Raw genomic sequence first — 14,993 nt, 5'->3', positions numbered from 1 at the left:
CAGCAACCACATGGTGGCTCACAACCATGTAGCCCTCTTTGGATGCACTCTTCTAGTGTGCATGAAGACAGAACACACATATACATAAAATAAGTAAATCTTACAAAGAAAGAAAAAGAAAAGGAAAAATGCTTTCAGAGCTGTTAAAAATGCTATCTGGTGTTGCCCCCAGAAATTCTGATTCAAAAGCTCTGGGCTGCCAGCCAACCAGTGCTCCACAGGTATTGTCAATACACAGCCAAGGTTGGAAAGCACTGCATTTATTTCATAACAAGTAATTTTTTCTGCAGCAGGAGTCTGGCCATTTTCTCAATACTAACAGTTTAGTTGCATGTTATTTTCTATAAATCAATGACTGAAACATGAAACTCCTAAAAATATATATATAAAACATACTAGCAATGCCTAATGAGTGCCAAGGACAAGAATAAAGGCGAGTGGTTTTGTTTTGTTTTGTTTTGTTGGACTAGAAGAGGAGATGTGCAGATTGGATGCTTATGTTCAGATGTGATGTTAACAAGAGGCATTCCTGTTTACATTCCTCTGCCATGACCAGATCTGTAGGGTGGCATTTCCATTCACTGCTTAATCATAAAATAGGGCTGACCCACAGGCATGGCAGAATATTTTTCAGTCACCAGTTAATTTTTAGTACTGTCCTTTATGAAATGTGGAAGGAATTTAAGGCTTCTGCAAAACGTCCCCTAGGCTTTTAAGTGTACTGACTGCAGAATATCACCAAGTTTCAGAGACAGACTTAAAATAGAAAGGAAGCCATCACAGCCTCGGTCTCCACGTTGAAATCAGGGCAAAATTGGTATCATACTGAATCTGTCATGAATAGTGCATAGGGAGATAGACTGAGAAACCACAATCAGGTGCAGTCTTTTAGGACCTCTTGTAAATATAAACCCAAAGCTATAGACACTGACCCCTTGACCTCTAAGAAGAGGAAAGATGGACCATAAAGCATATGGCCAAGTACGTAAGAAGATGAAATGTGTACCATAAGGCATATGGGCAAGTATGTGAGAAAATGAAAGGAGGACCATAAGACATATATATGGGCAAGAATGTAAAGATTGTAGAACCCAAGAAGAAAAAAAATGTGGTCTTTTCCAGAAATGGATCATTTCCCATCATATTACCTGCTGTAGGAGTTTGTGCATTTTGAAAGTCCTGCTCAGCTGTATCCGCTTTGATCTGATCTCATTAATTAAAATATCAGAAAGGTAGCGTAGCTCGTTGCACCTCTGACAGATTAAATCAAGTGCATAGTGGTGATTAGATGCAAGCTTGTGGCCATGTAGTATCACAAGCCGGGCCTTGGCTACCAGTTCCTGATTTGAAAGAGGAGAGAAAAAAAATCACAACTGTATGATCTCTGCTCATACAAGAGAGCAGGTGGAGAGGAACACTAACGAACACATTTAACAGGGGAAAGATATGGCCACAAAAACAGGATTAGTTTCAAGTCATTTTCCTGCATTCAACAAAAGAAAACACAAATGACCATACAGTGATAACGATTAGTTAAGCAGTGACATCAACCATCAGAAGCCCACGAATTTCTGGATATAACACAAAAGTGAACTAGCACATTTCACTCCGGCTATAAAGATTGCCTTCTGTATGCACAGATGTAAAACAGAAACACACGCAGCACCCAGTGCAAACACCAGCCAAATGAAAGTTAGTAGGTTTCCATCTCAATTCCAGTTGCCGTTTACTTGAGTGCTTTTGACATACCTAAAGTGAATATCAGAAAGGATTCTCGTGGCCTTACCTCTCTTCTGTCAACTACTGACTGCTATAGTACAGTGACTGAAACATAGCAGGGATATAGAGGAAAATAAATCAAACTGAAGCCAAGATGAGGCAGTGACTAGCCTGTCTAGCTATTGGAAAACCCACAATTAAAATAGAGTTGGTTTAAAAACAATAAAATAGAGTTGTTGTTTTTTTTTACCTTAATAATATTTTAATGTTTAAATGAGTTAAATATTTTTAAACATTTTTTCTTTTTACATATACTTTTATATTATTACACATATATAGAATAAACTACCTACAGCAAGAAGAGTAATGACACAATCAGTAATTATATAAATGTTACATTCTTAGTGTTTTGGCTATTTGTATTCGACAGCCTTGAAGAAAACATCTTTCCTATCTTGGTGCATCTAAAATTCTGAATGTAACCCAATCTCCATCACATCTGGTCATTAGCAACTTAAACCATCTATCTTGACCTAAAAACACCGTAACCCCTAAACAACTAAGCTTCATTGTAAAACTAAGCTACCTGGTCTTCAACTCCTTCAGAGACTTGAGAAGGAGTAAACTTGATTATCTGAGTTGTTTTTATAAGTGGACTAGAACAGTGTTTCTCGCCCTTCTTAATGCTGCGGCCCTTTAATACAGTTCCTCAGGCTGTGGTGACTGCCAAGTTTACCATTGTTTTGTTGCTACTTCATAACTGTAATTTTGCTACTGTTGTGAATCTTAATGTAAATATCTGATATGTAGGATAGTTGATATACAATCCCTGTAAAAGGAATATTTGACCCCTAAAGGGGTCTGGACCCACAAGTCAAGGACCACTGGTCTAAACTTTCAGTTCACACCTGAAAGCACTGCTGTCCTCACTGGCATTAATTGGCAATTTGGCACAGCCTAGAGTGCGAGGAAAGCCTCAGTCTTCTTCAGGGCCCTGCCCTGCCCTCCCTTAAAGACAGGCCTTGACTTGGGACCTTAAGCCAATTAACCCTTTCTTCCCCAAAGTTGCTTTTCTCGGAGTGTTTTATCACAGTAATGGGAAGGAAACTAAAACAGCTACTGAACAGAATGCTTCAAATGGCAAGGTCTGTGCCATATGTTTTCCATCACATTAGAAAAGGGTATTAAAAATGAACAGAGGCCCTGGCTGCCAAGCCAGTTCACCTTCTCTTCCCACTGAGTCATAGGGAGGGGTAAAGTGCAGTCACAGAGTTCTGCAAGCCTAATTCCTTTAGTGGTTACTGCAACTCATTTTTTCATGTTCGTGGTTCACTCATGAGTCTGTCTTCTAAGAGCATATCTGTAAAAGCATTGCTTTGCTGTGATATACAAGACAGGAGAGCGGAGGCAGCATACTAAGTATTAAAGTCATGAATCGAAGCATTAGAATTAACAAGAACACTGACAACTGTTTTTCCTTTGGGCACATACTATACATCCAGGAGCTATGCTAAGCCCTCCCTATACATCTAAATGAATCCCCATCCATTACTCTATAAAGCGGGACATTTTACCCCCAAGTTCTAGAAAATGAATTGAAGTTTAGAAATCAATTCACCCAAGGTCTACGAGCTTGTTACACTAAGTAGAGCTGTCTGTGTGGGTCTATAATTGATTCAACTGCATATGTCATAATTTCCAGATACTAAATAACCTTTCTGAGACAAGATCTCATGTAGAATAATAGACTTACCTAAAACTCAGTATGTATCTGAGGCCCCATTATATATCATTCTCGATATTCATTTTTCTACCATCTCCAAGACAATTTACAGTCTTGTTCCTACAGATGGCCCTTCTAACATGTCGTACAACTTTAATAATTTCTTACAAGTACATGATGTACCTGCAGTGTCATCATAGGGCCATGCTTAAAATGGGTTTTAGGCTAATATCATTCTGTTGGTTGTAGAATTATGAGAAATTAAGTATAATAAGCATTTATACTAAGCTCTAGTGAAACATAAACACAGCAAACATTAAAATATCATCTCACCTGAGATTTTTCATCCAAGAACTCTATTTTTTTAAGTCTCTGTTTTACTTGAGCTACGTTTCCTGTTACATCACCCAGTTCTCTTTGTTGCTTTAATAAAAATTCAATTTGAGTCACAACCTAGAAGCAAAAAAATAAAGGTTTAAAAGCACATGATTTATTAAGCATTCACCTTTAGTAATGGTCGCATTACATATATAAGAATGCCAACATGACAAAACAACAGTTATACAAAATGTGTTCAGCTATTTTGTTCAAAGAAATAAACATAATTGGTTAAAAATGTAGCCTTGTAGCTATCTATGCACACAGGATTTATATAAGATCATTGTGTATATGTGCATCATGTATATACAGACATACTTGCATGAATGTGTATACATGCATATGTATATATGTATATATATGTGCATATGTTTTCCCCAGCAATGTGTTAACTGGCCCTGGAAACATAGAACCTCCAGCAGCAATGAGCACACCTTGCTCCCACATCTTCATCTTTGATACCAATTCCCATAAAAAGAAACCAAGGTTCCTCAGAAAAATGGCTGCTTCCAAGGCTAACACAGAACACAGAAAAGATGAGCTTGAGTTACATAGTCATGCCAGAAAGGAAGGAGGCTCAGAGGTTAAGAGCACTGGCTGCTCTTGCAGAGGACCTCAGTTCAATTCCCAGCGATCATGTAGTGGCCCACAACCCCCTTCTGGCATGCAGGACTGCATGAAGATAAAGCACTCATATACAAGAAATAATTTTTTTTAAAAAAAGAATAATGATGGGAGGCAATATAATGGTATTGTACTGTCATTGAATGTACTAATTTTGATAACTGAACCCATGATTCTGTAAGACAATGTTCTTACTATAAAAAAAATGCCCATTGATCTTTAGATACCACATACCGCAGGTATTGTTTCTTTAGAGAACTATCTTACAGCCTGAAGGCTGTAAGATTGTATTGAAAATAAGTTTAAAGAACCAACATAAAGATAGAGAAAAACTGTCCTTGTCATACTCAATGCTTTGTTACAGTTGAAGAAGTGAAGGCTTGAATGTTAACAGAGATTTTCTTTGTTCCAAGTTAAGGAACTTGTCACCTTTATTCTCCCCAAGATAAAAACTGGCATCTTGCAAGACTGCCCTTCTAATGCTCATAAATAAGGGCCTCCATCACCAGGAAAGAGCAATTTTAACTGACCTCTTGAAAGTCTTGCTCAAACTTCCACAGTTGTAGATACTGCTCCATTTTTAGCTGGTGCTTTTCCCAAAATCCATCAAAAGCGATTTCCATATCATGCACTTGAGCCAGCAACCTTGACAAACAGAAATCAAAGAAATAACCACTTGTGAGGCAGGTATGCCGCTACATATAGACTGTTAAGAAATTAAACCCTCCCAAGCAACATGATGTACTTGTCTTGCTATGGTCCCAAAGTGACAGGGTCAAGTGAGTATAGACTGAAATCTCTGAAACCGCAAGCCAAAATAAACATTTCCTCCATAAGGAACAAAAATGAAAGAAAAAATGAATGAATTAGAGGCAAAAGCTAGGCATGGTGGCACCACACACCTTTAATCTAGTACTAAGGATGCAAAGGAATGCAGATCTCTATAAATTTAAATCTAGCCCAATTTATATGGAGTGCCAAGCCCACCAGAGCTACATGGTGAGATCTTTTCTCAAAAAAAAATAGAATTATAGGCAAAAATAGTTTATGACACTGTGACACTTGGCTCGAGCAAAGAAAAATCAATGTCTGGGGAACTTAGTTCTGCAAGCAAACGAATGTCTGCAGATTAGCCCAGAGAAGAAGTTCCCAGACTTCCAGAAGTCCAGAAATACTTTTCTTACCTAACAGCAACAAACAATGTAAAATTCCTAGTTTGAAAATGTAAGTAACTTTTAAAAAAAAAAAAAAAAAAGAAGGGAGCGCTTACTTATTAATAGTTTGCCAGTCACCGCTTATTTGCTGAGAACATTCAAGACTTGAACTGGCAATTTCTTCAGTGTTAGGCACTTGCAGGTTCGTGAGCAGAAATTTTCCTTCTTTGGTTACAGCTGTTAAGTCATTCTACATAAAGGTACAACAGGATGTGTCAGGCAGTTAGTAATTGAACACGAATGAGCTGAAGGGCTACAGAGGGTGTATGACGTAGAATATAGAAGCAATTCTAGCGTGGACTTTGCTTTCACAGTATTTAAGGATCAAAGGATCAAATCTGTAAATGTGAGGCTCTGTGACTAGAGAAATGGCTGAGTTGGTAAAATTAAAATAAAAAATAAATAAATAAAGTACTTACCTTTGAAACACGAAGCCCTGAGTTTGATATCCAAAATGTACATTTTTTTAAAAGTCAGCTATGATGGTGTACATTTATAATAGCTGTTAGATGTAAGCAGATCCCTGGGGCTCATTGGTCAGCCAGCAGAGCCTACTTGGTTCTGGGCCACTGAAAGAGTCTGTCTCAAGAAAATAAGACAGGAAGCTGGAAAGATGGCTCAGTGGTTAAGAGCACTGCCTGCTTTTCCACACAACCTAGGTTGGATGTCTGCTCTTCCACACAACCTGGGTTGGGTTTCTATCACCCTCATGGGCCAGGTCCAGGAGATCTGACACACTCTTCTAGTCTCCATGGGCACAAACAGGCAAGCAAAATATCCATAGATTCAAAAAAAAAACAAAAGAAAATAATAAACAAATTAAAAACAAGGTAGATGTAAAATGAAGAAAGAAGAACATCCTCTGGCCTTCACACATATGTACCTGCATACACATGGCATGAACACTGACATAAACATGAAGCTCAAAGAAGCTCCTTCCTTACAAGCAGAGGCTGAAGTCGCAAGTTGGTGAAATAGATGTTGAAAAAGAAGTAGCAAACATTTTGTTTCTAGCTTCCGGTTACAGACAGCAAGTTCTAAACAATCATGCTCTATTCTGATAATACTCTTCATGTCAGATAAGACCATATTAACACAGTAACAAGTACAATATCAGAAAGCATGATGTTACAAAGTAGATTTAACACGTATTCAGAAAGAATCATATACTTTTTCTTTTTTGCTTCTCTTTTTGGTATTTCAAGACAGGTTTTTCTGTGTATGCTTGGCTATTCTGGAACTCACTCTACAAACCAGGCTGGTCTCAAACTCACAGAGCTCCACGTGCCTCTGCCTCCTAAGTACTGGAGTTAAAGGCATGCACTACAACAGCCCAGTTCATACACCTTTCTAAGTAATCATTACTTACTACAATCACTTCCTGACTTAAATCATATTTTATCTCACATCTGGGTTTAATTAACACCATGAAACATATGTTTGAGAAGTGGTCTATAAACATACACATTCTTCAGATATCTAAACTATCCAGAAATTCCTTCAGAAGGTCCAAAGACTTACAAAGTTATGAGTAGATATCTGTCATAAATAAGTAATGAAGCACAATGGAATAATATGTAATTAATGTGTGATGCTGTAACTTTAATTCCCATCACCAAGAAAATAAAAAATTTTTTAAATCAAACAACTAATATTAGTAAAGTACCAACTGTGTGCTAATGTATTGCATGTACACTACACACATATTTCGCTACATCATCTGAACAGTGCATACAAATCAGTCATGAGTGGTGGCACATGCTGTAACTGGTGAAAGCATGATTCTCATGAGTTCAAGGACAGCTACAGTTGTGAGCTTAAAAATCACCCTCAACTACACGAAACCCTTCCTCAAACAACAACCACAAGAGCCGTGCATCAGCATCAGCATCAGCATCATCAGCAGCATCATCAGGCATCACCTTACTGCATGCAGGGTTTGCCTCTAGATTAGGATGCAAACATTTTGTCTCTCATATCTTAACTGAAACATATCACCCTATACAGAACTCAAGACTGCAGGGGCACCCAGCATACATATTATGGGTGAGGGAGATAAATAATGCTCAGATGCCCGAATTTCCTTGTTCAAATTTTCCCCCAACATTTTAAGGAAAGTGCCTCTAAATTGCCAAAACTGTTTATCTCCTAATACAGATGAATAAAGTCAGTTCCCCCAGGGAACTGAAGAGTTGCCTCAACAGTTAAGAACACTTGCTTCTCTTGCAGAGGACCCAGGTTCAGTCCCCAGCATCCCCACGGCAGCTGATATTCACCTAGAACTCTAGTTGCAGGGGACGTGATGCCCTCTTCTTCTGGTCTCTGAAGGCACCAGGCACACATATGAGGTACAGACATACATACAGGCAAAATACCCACATATAGAAGGTAAAAATAAAAGAAAAATACTTTCAATGTATCTTTCATCTTCCCTATGTGAAAATCAGTGTGGAATTAACACATTGAACACCAATCCGGAACAATAATACCATGTGGCAAGGTGTGATGGTGCACACCTGTAATCCCAGAACTCAGGAGGTTGAAGGGAAACTATTTGAGGTGATCGTGGACTACCTAGTGACTTCCAGGTCATCCTGGGATACACAATGAGAACCTAGTTCTCAAACAATCACAACTTAATGACAGACTATTTGCCTAGCATTCAGGTCCTGGCTTCCATTCTTAACACGAAAAAAAAAAAAAAAGACTCTGAGGACTGTGAATGATAAAAGTCATGTGCTCCCTTTCTAGTCAGACATACCTTCAACAGATGATACCTTTCAGCACGAAGTGACAGGACCTCTTCTATTGAAGGAATATCATCTGGGAGCTCTGTTTCAGCCAGTTCTGTTCCAAAGGATTGCAACATCTGAGCCATTTCTTTCACGGTAACAGCAAACTTTTCTATGGCCTGTAAAAAGCCAGATGATCTTTGATGGAAACTCTGACCACATATCAAAATTTATATCAGTAACTTGATTTGCTCTATATAAGAGTATAAACAGCAAATATGTGCACGACGAACTCTACTAAGAAAAGTTGGCACTACCCCTGACAATTAATGCTAACACTGCAGCTAAACCTCTAAGAGACTAAAAGGTGGTGTCAAAACCCTTGGATATACATTTCCACATTTCTGGGCTTGTTCCTTGGAAACTATTTCTAAATGGTGCCACGTGCTGATAATTTGTTGTGTGGCCTTGAACATCAGTGTCTTTCTTCCTTTATCAAACTCAGCACTTAGCAAAACCGCTTTATACTAAGTTCACTTCTAAAGGGACATGAGAACAGCCATGCCACTTGATGCTAAGGAACCGGAGAGCAAATTGTCACAACAATTCATTGCAGGTACTGCCAAAGATCTGAAACTCTTATCCAAAAGGTGCTTTGCCCTAAAATGGCAAGGAAGGCTGCACTATTTTCTTTCCAAAAATCAGTCCCTCACAGGAAGAGGGGGGAAATGCAGACACAACATAAATCATCTGTTAGACATGTATCTCAAGATATTTGCTCATTCGTTTAGTCTTTGCAGATATTTAGGGCAAGACACTGCTCACTCGAACAGTTAACCTTTGTGTGAACACCCAAATTGCTGAATGAAGCTGCCACACACACAGTTTGAATAAGGGCTAGTCAATGTGACCCTGATTTGATGGTCATCATTATTTTCTTCAGAGAAGTTCTCATATCATGCAATTAAAAGGTAAGACACTTAAATCATAGGCTTTATTCTACCAGGGAGGCCACAGCCCTTACCTCCTTGAAAATCTCTAAAACAGGATTCTGTCTAATCAAATAGCCTTGGGAGTGGCACTAAGCTGAAATGAATACACTTGTACTTTTCTGAGGATCTCCCATGTACCAAGCAGTGAGTCAAACATTTTTTACTCATTATCTCATTTAATCATCCCAAGAGTCCTCATTTTATGGATGGAAAAAGACTTGGAGAGTTGGTATATATTGTCTAAGATCCAAGACATAACTCAGCAGTGCCAGGATTTGAACCCAAACCCCTCATTTCTTTGTTACTGTATAATCACAGAAAGGGACGGGCAGAGAATCCCTCTCTTTTTCACTTGGTTTCTCCTTTAATTGCTTTCCTTAGTGACTCTTCATCATTTCTAGATATCTCTTACAGAAGAAAACCAAAATGTTGAATGATACATGTATTTGAGAAGTAGGAGACCCAAAAATCTGCTTTTCCCAAGTAGGAAAGTTTTCTAGATAGAATGAAGGATAGACTCTACAGTAAGGGCAGAAGCAACATACATTTCTGAAGATGATCCATTCACTGTGGCAGTACTGCAAGGTGCCGCCTAACTCAGGGGTTAATTGCTTGTCATCAATGTATGTCAGCAAATCACTAACTGAGCTCAGCATAACAACCTATGTAAATAAGCAAGAAAGACACTGTTAACTGCCCTTCATGACATCCTTCCATCAAACTGCAAAATGAATTTCAGCAAAACCTTAGAAGAATGTTATCTGGTATAAAAGTTTCAAACGGTTCTTTCCTGTGCATGCCCCACATAGCTGGATGCATTAACCCTCTTTAGAAAACAACAGTTTTTATTTACAAAACATCTCTATCAACCAAAATTAGCTTCTACAGAAACCAAAACACCTAATTTGTCTTTGTCTAGAAGATTTCGCTATTAATGAGCAATCTTGCACACACACATAAATATATATGCATACACACATATACATACACACACGCACACATAAAAAGAGTTTCTGTGCTCAGAACAAAGCAAAAGGACTTTATGTAGTAAGTTACAATTCAGGTATTAAATATTATGAGCACTCTATTCCAAACAATAAAAACATACACAGATTATATTTTCAAAATAAAGATCATGGTGCTCTGAGGTAGCTTAGGATCATGGCATTTCAGATACAAAAACCACACAATGGTAACTGAAAATAAAAATTGTTAGTCATATTCACACATAGATATATGACACATGTATAACATGTAACATATTTTTTCAAAAGGAATTGCTTTGTTATAAGTTTCCTGAACTAGTCCTGTTTAACAGTAGAAGCAGGTGGCTATAGGACATTTCAGAATTAATTTTTTTTGAGAAACAAATTTTAAGCGTTACATAAAGACATATAAAACAAACAGTATAAGATGCAGAATACATAAGCATTAGAAGGGCCAAAGATTCAAGCAATAATCTTACTGGTAATTTCAGCATAAAATCCTCCTGGCTAAATCGAAATCCAATGTCTGTGAAAGTCCGTTGAAGAAAACTGGTGGGACGTAAAACCAAGACTAAGTGTAAGCTCCCAGGGAAAGAGGCCTGCAGCAAGAAATAGCAAAGGTGTGAGCAGGCACATAGTTGGCGACACAAACTCCCAACTGAGCACAAATCCAAAAGGATAGCATTGGAGGAAGCAAACCTTAAAGTCATAGAAGTCAGTAAAAGGTCAACAAGTTTAAATGGATGCTAATAATATCTAAGAACATGGAAATAAAAATAAAAATAACACAGGGTTATCAAGCCAGATCCTTATAATGTTCAGTAAAGAATTTTCTCACAGGACACAAGCAGGCCCTGTTTTGCAAAGAATTAGACTCTGAAGCCTTATCTTGAAGTTAGCTTTGCTTTTAATATCTTTATTTTTAATAATGTCAATATTTTAATCGTTCAATAGTTGTATGCTATTATAATTAGATATCTAAATATAACGAGTAAAGATCACATCAAGGCAATTAGCATTTCTTTTACATCAAACATCAGCATTTCTGTGTTAGGAACTTTCAAACTCTTCTAGTAATCTTGTAATTACAGAGTGTAATTAACCCTGCCTTATAGGACCCAGAACTACTTCATCCTCTTCAACTCTATGCTGGTACCTATTATCCAGCATCACTGTATGTCTCTTCACTCTCCCTTCCTATGCTAAGGGACCGCTAGTCTATGTTCCACTTCAATGTGATCAACTTTTGTAGCATCTGCCAATGACTGAAAATATGAAATTGGCTCTTTTCTGTGCCTGCCTCATTTAACTCCATAAAATTTCCATCTCCACTTCCATCCATGTCAAAAAACAAACAAACAAACAAACGATGGATGGTAGTCATAGTTTTACTGTGTATAAACATTTTATCTTTTTATCCATAGATGGACATCTTGCATGGTTCCACACATTGTCTATGGTTGATAATGTTGCAATTGACACAGATATGTAGCTAGGTATCCCTTTGAGATGCTGATTTCAGTTTCTTTGGGTATATCCACAAGTGAGATTGTTGGCTTATACACTAGTTTTATTCTCATTTTTTGTTAAGAAGCTGTTTTCCCATGATGACTGTACTGTATAAGGGGTCTCTCCTCTTGTTGTCTTTGTCAGCATGCTGGTTTTGGTCTTTTGCATATTAGCCATTCCAGCCTTGTGATTTTGCTTTGCATGCCCATGATTAGTGATGTTGAGCATGTTTATATACCTGTTGTATAATTGTATAACTTCTTTTAAGAAATGATATTCAGAGAATTTGCCAAATTTTAATTAGACTGGGCTTTTGAGGAGTGTTTTGTTTTGTTACTGAGGTTTGGTTTTGGTTTTTATTAATAGTCTAGGTATTAATTCCTCAGTAGTCAAACAGTTTACAAATACTGTTCTCATAATGAAGGCTTCATTAATCCTATTTACCTATTCATGTTCTAAAGCCCTCGTTTTTAGGGGTGTGTGGGTGTGGGTGTACACGTGCATGTGCACATTTTACTGATTCCAAGTTATTTAAAGACTTTTCTTAAATTTTCTGGTAGTGTTAATAGTTTTATAGTTTTGGGTTTTTGTATTTTGGCCCTTGATCCAATTTGAGTTACTTTTTTATGGTGAGAGATAGGAAACTAGTTTCATTCATATATGTACATCTCCAATTCCACTTATTATATATCCTCTTGAATTTTTTTGTTGATCCTGAGATAACCCAAAAAGGCAAAGGGAGCTGAAATATTGTCTATCTACACTAGACAATGGGTAAAAACTATGTTATAGAATGATATTTTTTCTTTCATCCAAGAAAGTCTTATTTTCATCACTATGTGTTCATTCCACTTAAATGAAAGCTGATCAAGTGCTTTTAGGCATTAAAGGTATACAAATTAATTAAGTGCTGCCCTTCCCCAAGAAAATGACAGTTTAATAACTGAGTGTGTTAGTAATCAGTAACACTATAGCACAGTAAGTCAGAAAATGAACCAAAAGAATTAGAACAATGTACGCAAAGAAGCAATATCACAAAGTCTGTGAAACATGCAAGGACCAAAATGGCCTTAAAGAAAAAAGAGAAAGTAATTTGACATGAACTCTGGTGCTCCATATTTGACACCTCCCCTCAGTGGGGAGCCCTGGTGGCATTCAAAGAAAGAGTAAGCAAGCTACCAAGATGAGACTTGATAGCCTATGACCATATAGTAGGGGAGGAGGTCCCCCTCGGTCATAGACCTAGGGGCGGGGAATAGGGTGAAAGCCGGAGGGAGGGAGGAATGGGAGGATACAAGTAATGGGATAACAATTGAGTTGTAATCTGAATAAATTTTAAAAAATTAAAATAAAAAAAACAAAATGTTATCCTAACTTCTTAGTTTTTTCTTAGCTTCTAGAGAAAAGCTGGAACACAGTAGGCAGTTGTTTAGTTCTTATTTCTGCAATAAAATGTTCTGACTAACAGTGACTTAGGGTTTAGGGTTAATTTCAATTCACAAGGACCAGATATAGTCCATCATGCAGGGAACACAAACCCAAAAGAACATGGGGGAAACTGGTCACATCCACAATGAAAAACAGAGAAAAAATGAGCATGCCATGATTGCTTGTTTTCTCAGCTCCTCTCCTTTCTTATACATTTTAGGATAAGCTGCTCAGGGAATGGCCCCATCTGCAATGAGCATGGTCTTCCCACACTGTAATCAAGGCAACCTTCCGTAGGTCAACATGATCTAGATAATGACTCATGGAGACCCTCTTCCCAAAGGATTATAGATTGTATCAAGTTGACAATTAAAACCAACCATCACCACAGTGAAAAATACTTGCAACACTGGGCGTGGAGACACATGCCTGTAATCCCAGCACTGGGGAGACAGAGGCAGGCAGATTTCTGTGAGTTCAAGGCCAGTCTGTCTACAAAGTGAGTCCAGGACAGCCAAGGCTTCACAGAAAAACCCTGTCTTGAGAAAAAGAAAGAAAGAAAGAAAGAAAGAAAGAAAGAAAGAAAGAAAGAAAGAAAGAAAGAAAGAAAGAAAGACAAAAACAAAGAAAGAAAAAGATAATTACTACATATAAGAATTCCAAAGTAAAAGAATAGGGAATAGCAATAAAAAGAAATAGCATGACCCAATATTAATGTATAGCACATATTAAATGCCTACTCTGTGTCAAATATTTTTGCCAACACTTATAGATCTACTTCATCATAGCTCAGTTTCTGCTAGGGGAGGGGAATAGAATGAAAGAGGGAGGCGGGGGGGGGGGGGAGGGCAGGAGGGGCAGGGAACAGGAAGGTCCAAGTGAGGGGATAACAATTAGGATGTAATCTGAACAAATTACTTAAATAAAAAAAAATATTTCAAGCAAACTCATTTTAAGTTCAATATACTACTAACAATTGAACAAAGCTACAAAAAATTAACAATGAGTTTGAGAACTCCTTGTAACTCCTGTTCAATTTAGTTAAGCAGTTAAAAGTCTATTTAAAATATAATAGCAAGCTAGATCTTAGAGCTGAAGAAGTGACTCAGCTGCAAAGAATACTGGCTGCTGTACCAGGACCCAAGTCAGACAGCTCATGGCCATCTGTAAGTCCGGTCCAGAGGGATCTGTCATCTTCTGTCCTCCTCAGGTACTACACGTACTACAATTATGTGGTGCACAGAAGTACGTTCTGACAAACACTCATATACATAAACTAAAAACAGAATATCCATTTTTTAAATACCCAGATCTCTGTGTGTTGGAAGACAGCCTGGTCTACAAAGAAAGTTGCAGGCTAGTCAGGGCTTCATAGTGAGACCCTGTCTATATATAGATGATAGATAGATAGATAGATAGATAGATAGATAGATAGATAGATAGATAGATAGATGGATAGACAAATGAAATAACAGAGGCTGGAAAAATGGGTCAGTGATTAAGAGCACAGGCTGCTCTTCCAGAGGACCCAAGTTCAGTTCTCACAGTCTACATCAAACAGCTTACAATTGTCTGTAACTCAAGTTCCAGGAAGTCCAAAGCCCTCTTATGGCCTCTGAGAAAACTTGTACATTCACATACATGCACCTACACACACACACACACACACACACACACACACACACACA

The 14,993-nt window shown here is 37.8% G+C and overlaps 1 protein-coding gene across 5 annotated transcripts in view; it reads right to left on the bottom strand.

Annotated features, from left to right (window-relative positions):
• Window positions 1–14,993, bottom strand: part of MCF2 (MCF.2 cell line derived transforming sequence) — a 94,051-nt gene that overhangs the window by 40,029 nt on the left and 39,029 nt on the right. For 3 of the 5 annotated variants that reach the window (XM_084790498.1, XM_084790499.1, XM_084790500.1), the window contains 7 exons: window positions 10,848–10,967; window positions 9,928–10,044; window positions 8,420–8,569; window positions 5,715–5,848; window positions 4,975–5,089; window positions 3,776–3,895; window positions 1,149–1,340 (listed from right to left, as the gene is read on the bottom strand). In XM_084790498.1, coding sequence (XP_084646624.1) covers window positions 1,149–1,340; window positions 3,776–3,895; window positions 4,975–5,089; window positions 5,715–5,848; window positions 8,420–8,569; window positions 9,928–10,044; window positions 10,848–10,967 — 948 coding nt within the window. The remainder of the gene's footprint in view (window positions 1–1,148; window positions 1,341–3,775; window positions 3,896–4,974; window positions 5,090–5,714; window positions 5,849–8,419; window positions 8,570–9,927; window positions 10,045–10,847; window positions 10,968–14,993) is intronic. The other 2 variants (XM_084790501.1, XM_084790502.1) reach the window with 1 other exon arrangement.

This window comes from Acomys minous, assembly GCF_964271855.1.
Source record: "Acomys minous genome assembly, chromosome: 7".
Taxonomy (NCBI): domain Eukaryota; kingdom Metazoa; phylum Chordata; class Mammalia; order Rodentia; family Muridae; genus Acomys; species Acomys minous.
This window is presented reverse-complemented; position numbering and strand designations above follow the sequence as displayed.